This window comes from Camelina sativa, chromosome 5 (assembly GCF_000633955.1).
Source record: "Camelina sativa cultivar DH55 chromosome 5, Cs, whole genome shotgun sequence".
In the NCBI taxonomy this organism is placed as follows: Eukaryota; Viridiplantae; Streptophyta; class Magnoliopsida; order Brassicales; family Brassicaceae; genus Camelina; species Camelina sativa.
The window spans coordinates 2,041,494-2,045,798 of NC_025689.1; the positions used below are offsets into that span (position 1 = coordinate 2,041,494).

General features: G+C 32.9%; 1 protein-coding gene across 3 annotated transcripts; it reads left to right on the plus strand.

Annotated features, from left to right (window-relative positions):
• Positions 519–2,370, plus strand: LOC104788779 (probable thiol methyltransferase 1). 3 transcript variants are annotated; one of them, XM_010514561.2, is made up of 8 exons: positions 519–618; positions 841–971; positions 1,293–1,379; positions 1,481–1,581; positions 1,663–1,762; positions 1,867–1,913; positions 1,995–2,068; positions 2,229–2,370. In XM_010514561.2, the coding sequence occupies exons 1-8, from the start codon at positions 519–521 to the stop codon at positions 2,333–2,335; spliced, it is 747 nt and encodes a 248-aa protein (XP_010512863.1). In that variant the 3' UTR covers positions 2,336–2,370. The 3 variants fall into 3 exon arrangements, with proteins under 3 accessions (XP_010512863.1, XP_019101055.1, XP_019101056.1); XM_019245510.1 differs by having other exon boundaries at positions 1,995–2,073; positions 2,229–2,348; XM_019245511.1 differs by lacking the exon at positions 2,229–2,370 and having other exon boundaries at positions 1,867–1,917; positions 1,995–2,000.

Below are 4,305 nucleotides of genomic sequence, written 5' to 3' on the forward strand. Positions count from 1 at the left end.
GACTAGTAGAGAGTAGAGACTACTAGGATAAACAAGGTTATATCATTTGTTTTATAGAATGAATGGGAGATTTGAAATACCATTTGGGAGATTTCATGTTTTATAGAATGAATGGCATATACGGTAATTTCTGTAAATTGCAAGGTTATATCATTTGTCGGCAAAAAAGGGAAGGAAATATTATGGGCCCAAGAAAGCCCACTGGTCTTGTTTCTTTGGGGTTTGTTTAAAATTGTGATGGACGTCGTCGTTTATATTAAAGAATGACTGACTATGCAAATTATTATTTTTGGGGTCGTCTCAATGGGAATATTCCAATTTGAAAACACACAAAATGGGCAGAAAGTACAGTGGGTGAGAGAGAGCATAATTAGCAATAATTAATTCTCAATACATTTTTTTTTTTTTTTTTACTCAGTCTTTGTTTAACTTATTTTTTGTTAAAATTCATTAAATTAATTTGTAAACCTCTCTATAAATAGGTATCTTGTGCTTCAAGCATTCCACAACTAATAAAAATGGCTGAAAAACAACAGAGTTCAGGTTACAGCAGTGGTGGAAACATTATCCCTACTCCTGAAGAAGCTGCTACCTTCCAGCCCCAAGTTGTTGCTGAAGGTTATTATTTCTCTTCAATATTACATTTCATATTCAATATGAAAATATCATTGCGAAATATCATTGCGAATATTTGATAAATGAGTCTCACTAACAAAAATAGAAAACCATATGCTTCAAAATTGGTTTATCAAATAATTAGTACGTAAAACAAATAATATATCATAATTTTGATGTTATTAATTTGTTTAAAAAATTAACCGTAATATATAAAATATACAGGTGGATGGGATAAATGTTGGGAAGACAAGGTAACACCATGGGATCAAGGAAGAGCCACACCTCTCATTGTTCATCTTCTCGACACTTCATCTCTCCCTCTTGGCCGTACTCTTGTCCCCGGCTGTGGCGGAGTTAGTCCTTTTCTTTTTCAACTTTGATTTTGTTTGAGTTCCGTTTTTAGGTTTTATATGATTTTAGTTTTAAAATATACTATAATATTTTTAGATTTTGGAGATTAAAACTGAATCCAGTTTGTATTGGTATGATAGGGTTGTTAAATGGGGAAGAAACAAAATTTTGGTGTAGTTTCTATGAGAAAACCCTTAGTTTTTGGCTCATAGTTTCTATATAATGATAAAATTCTGTTAATTAGTATCGCTCTCTAGTGTAAAAATCTAAAACTTAAATGCTTGTAAACTAACTTTGCATATGATATTTACAAATGTGAGTAGGGACACGATGTAGTTGCGATGGCATGCCCTGAACGCTTCGTCGTTGGATTGGACATTTCTGATAAGGCTCTCAAGAAAGCTAATGAGGTTAATCATAATTAATCACTTTTTCTGATTAATCACCTCACTTCCTGATGATTAACGTTTGTCGTGAGATACTGATACGTTGATTACATGCATATATATAGACTTACGGCTCCTCACCGAATGCAAAGTACTTTTCGTTCGTGAAGGAAGATGTTTTCACTTGGCGTCCTGAAGAAAAGTTCGACCTCATCTTTGATTATGTGTGAGTTTATCAACTATGAGAAACATAACTTTAACAACGATACATTTAAAAACCCAATTAACTTAATATAATAATATACAGGTTTTTCTGCGCAATTGAACCAGAGTTGAGACCTGCATGGGGTAAATCCATGCATGAACTGCTAAAACCTGACGGCGAACTCATAACTCTTATGTATCCGGTGATTATTTTGATATTTTTCTTCGTGTGAATGTTCCATAATTCAATTATATCATATATAATCACAGTATATATGAATCAACACTTCGTGTTTTTATTGATTAGATGACCGACCACGAGGGTGGAGCTCCCTACAAAGTAGCTTTATCTTCGTACGTAAAATTAAGCCTCAATTATGTCTTACATACGTAATTCTCCTTTTTAACAAGTGTTTTACTTTTTTCGAGGTTCAGATATGAAGATGTGTTGGTTCCGGTAGGGTTTAAAGCAGTGTCCGTTGAGGAGAACCCAGACTCCATTCCCACTCGCAAGGTATAAATAATACACTCAAATTGTGCGAGATGACATATACATGTTATCTCAAAATATAAGTTAATATTTTATTAGTGGTGTATATATACACATGCAATCAAAACTTCAAATCACCTTATAACTAAATGATCACTCCTTCGGATGTATTAAAACAGGGCAAAGAGAAGCTTGCGAGGTGGAAGAAGATCAACTGATGCTTAATCAAGCGAGAGATCTTACGCTGTTTAGTAAGATCAGTGTGTGTGTACTAAGAATAAATTGAGTATCATACTCTATGTAAAATATGTATGTTTGACTTATAAGGCCGTGCTCTTGTCCCCGACGACGACGGTCCAGATCTATCCCCTTGTTTCCTCTCTTTCTTTTGGTGTGTTTTATCCAGCGATTGTGTTTCAATATAATAAAAAGATTCTCATTTCCAATTAGAGTTTTTGTTTCTGAAAAATTGTCTTTCCCAGCTTTCAAGTTTCTTTCCTTCTTAATTTATCTGCTCCCATTTCGAAGTTTGCTTTCCTTTCGCTTTTTTATCTAAGCGTTTTTTTTTTCTTAACGTTTCAATATGTTGTATTTATTGCCTTATTGGTTTGCATCAAAGAGCGTCTCTTCATGGTCCGACCATAATTTCCACTGGAAAAAAAAAAACTCGAGTGATTTTTCTCATAGATCCAGGTAGTGATTTTTTCAACTCGTTTGACATTATTGATGCTTTTTAAATAAATAAAAAAAATTGGTATGTTACGCGGTTGGAACCTCCTTACCAAAAATATCAGTTAACGTATAAATCGTCATCGTCTCCTTAATGTTTTAATTAACGTCTCACTTTTGGTTAAATATCAAACTTGTTTAAAATGTTTTGTAGCTATGAAGAGCTTTTGGATATCAAACTTGCTCCAGATACACGACGTTAAAAAATCAACTTCATCATAATAGTTTCATTGTGAAAGAGGTTTAAATTTGAAATTAATATTCAGGAAATGGAAAAAGTTGGCAGATGGAAGAAGCTAAGAAGAAGAAGTCATAGTCATGATTACTCACTATAATCATCATCACAGAACACTGTCATGGTTCTATACATAAATAATACATATATACATTTTGGAAACTCCTATAGTCGGAACCAAATGTACACGTCTAGATATGCCTAAAGCTTCGTCGACCATCATCTTATAAAATATTTGTAATAAATAAACGTAAGTATTGAATGAGACGGAATGTCTAATTTCTCATCCACAATAATCCTTGTTGGTGAAAATTGGCACACCTTAAAAAAGGAAGAGACGTTTCACACAGACACACTTCAAAACGTTTGTCGTCTTATATGTTTTAATTCAGAACACGACGTCTTCACTTTTAATTCAGTGTGAGTGGAAGCTAGATAATACTCTGTTTTACAGCTTCTTCTACTAAAATTTTGTGTGGCCCCTTGTGATCACTCACTCACTCGTGAGTCCGTCCTTTTGACCTCCTCAAAAAGAGTTCTTCTTTTTGGAGCTAGCTAGCTATAAAGAATGTTGTTCACAGAAATGTTCAATAAATATCTAATTATTTTATTGAGAATTGGTGAATAATTGAGGGGTAACCACTTGCTTCTGATTTTCATACTATGGATAATAATGCATCATTGATTCATGGCCTTTCGTCATTTTTATATCTTTTATTTATTTAATTTACAATAATGGAATGTGTATTTTACTCGGATATTACATCTAAAAGGTTTTAATATTTCTGATGAATTGATAACGAAAACATTAGTCAAAACAATGATTTTGTATTATAAATTATATTATAAATGATTCATAAAATTTTAGAATTATTAATTTTATTTTTCACTTTTAATTCCAATAAGAAACACCAATTAATGGTTAATAAACCCGTAGAAATCACATGAGCAGTTGCATATATACATTCGTCCACACCACGAAAATCTAAAATAGCGATACGTGTTCCAATGAGAAGAGACACACAAAATGGGCAGAAAGTCTCGAGGGTGAACGATCACTGTTATATTACTGGTTTATATTTCCTTTTGTTAGTAATAACTCAATTTTTGTATCGTCTTTATAAATACATAGCATGCTTAAAGCTTTTCACAACTTCAAGGCCCTTTAAAACAAAAAAAACAAGAGAAATCGTTAATAGAAAAGGAAAGAGACGATAGTGCTTGAGAACCCCTAAAATTGCTAAAGAACGTCAAGGTCAGAGCAATTGTGGAAACGTTATTCCTACTCCTGA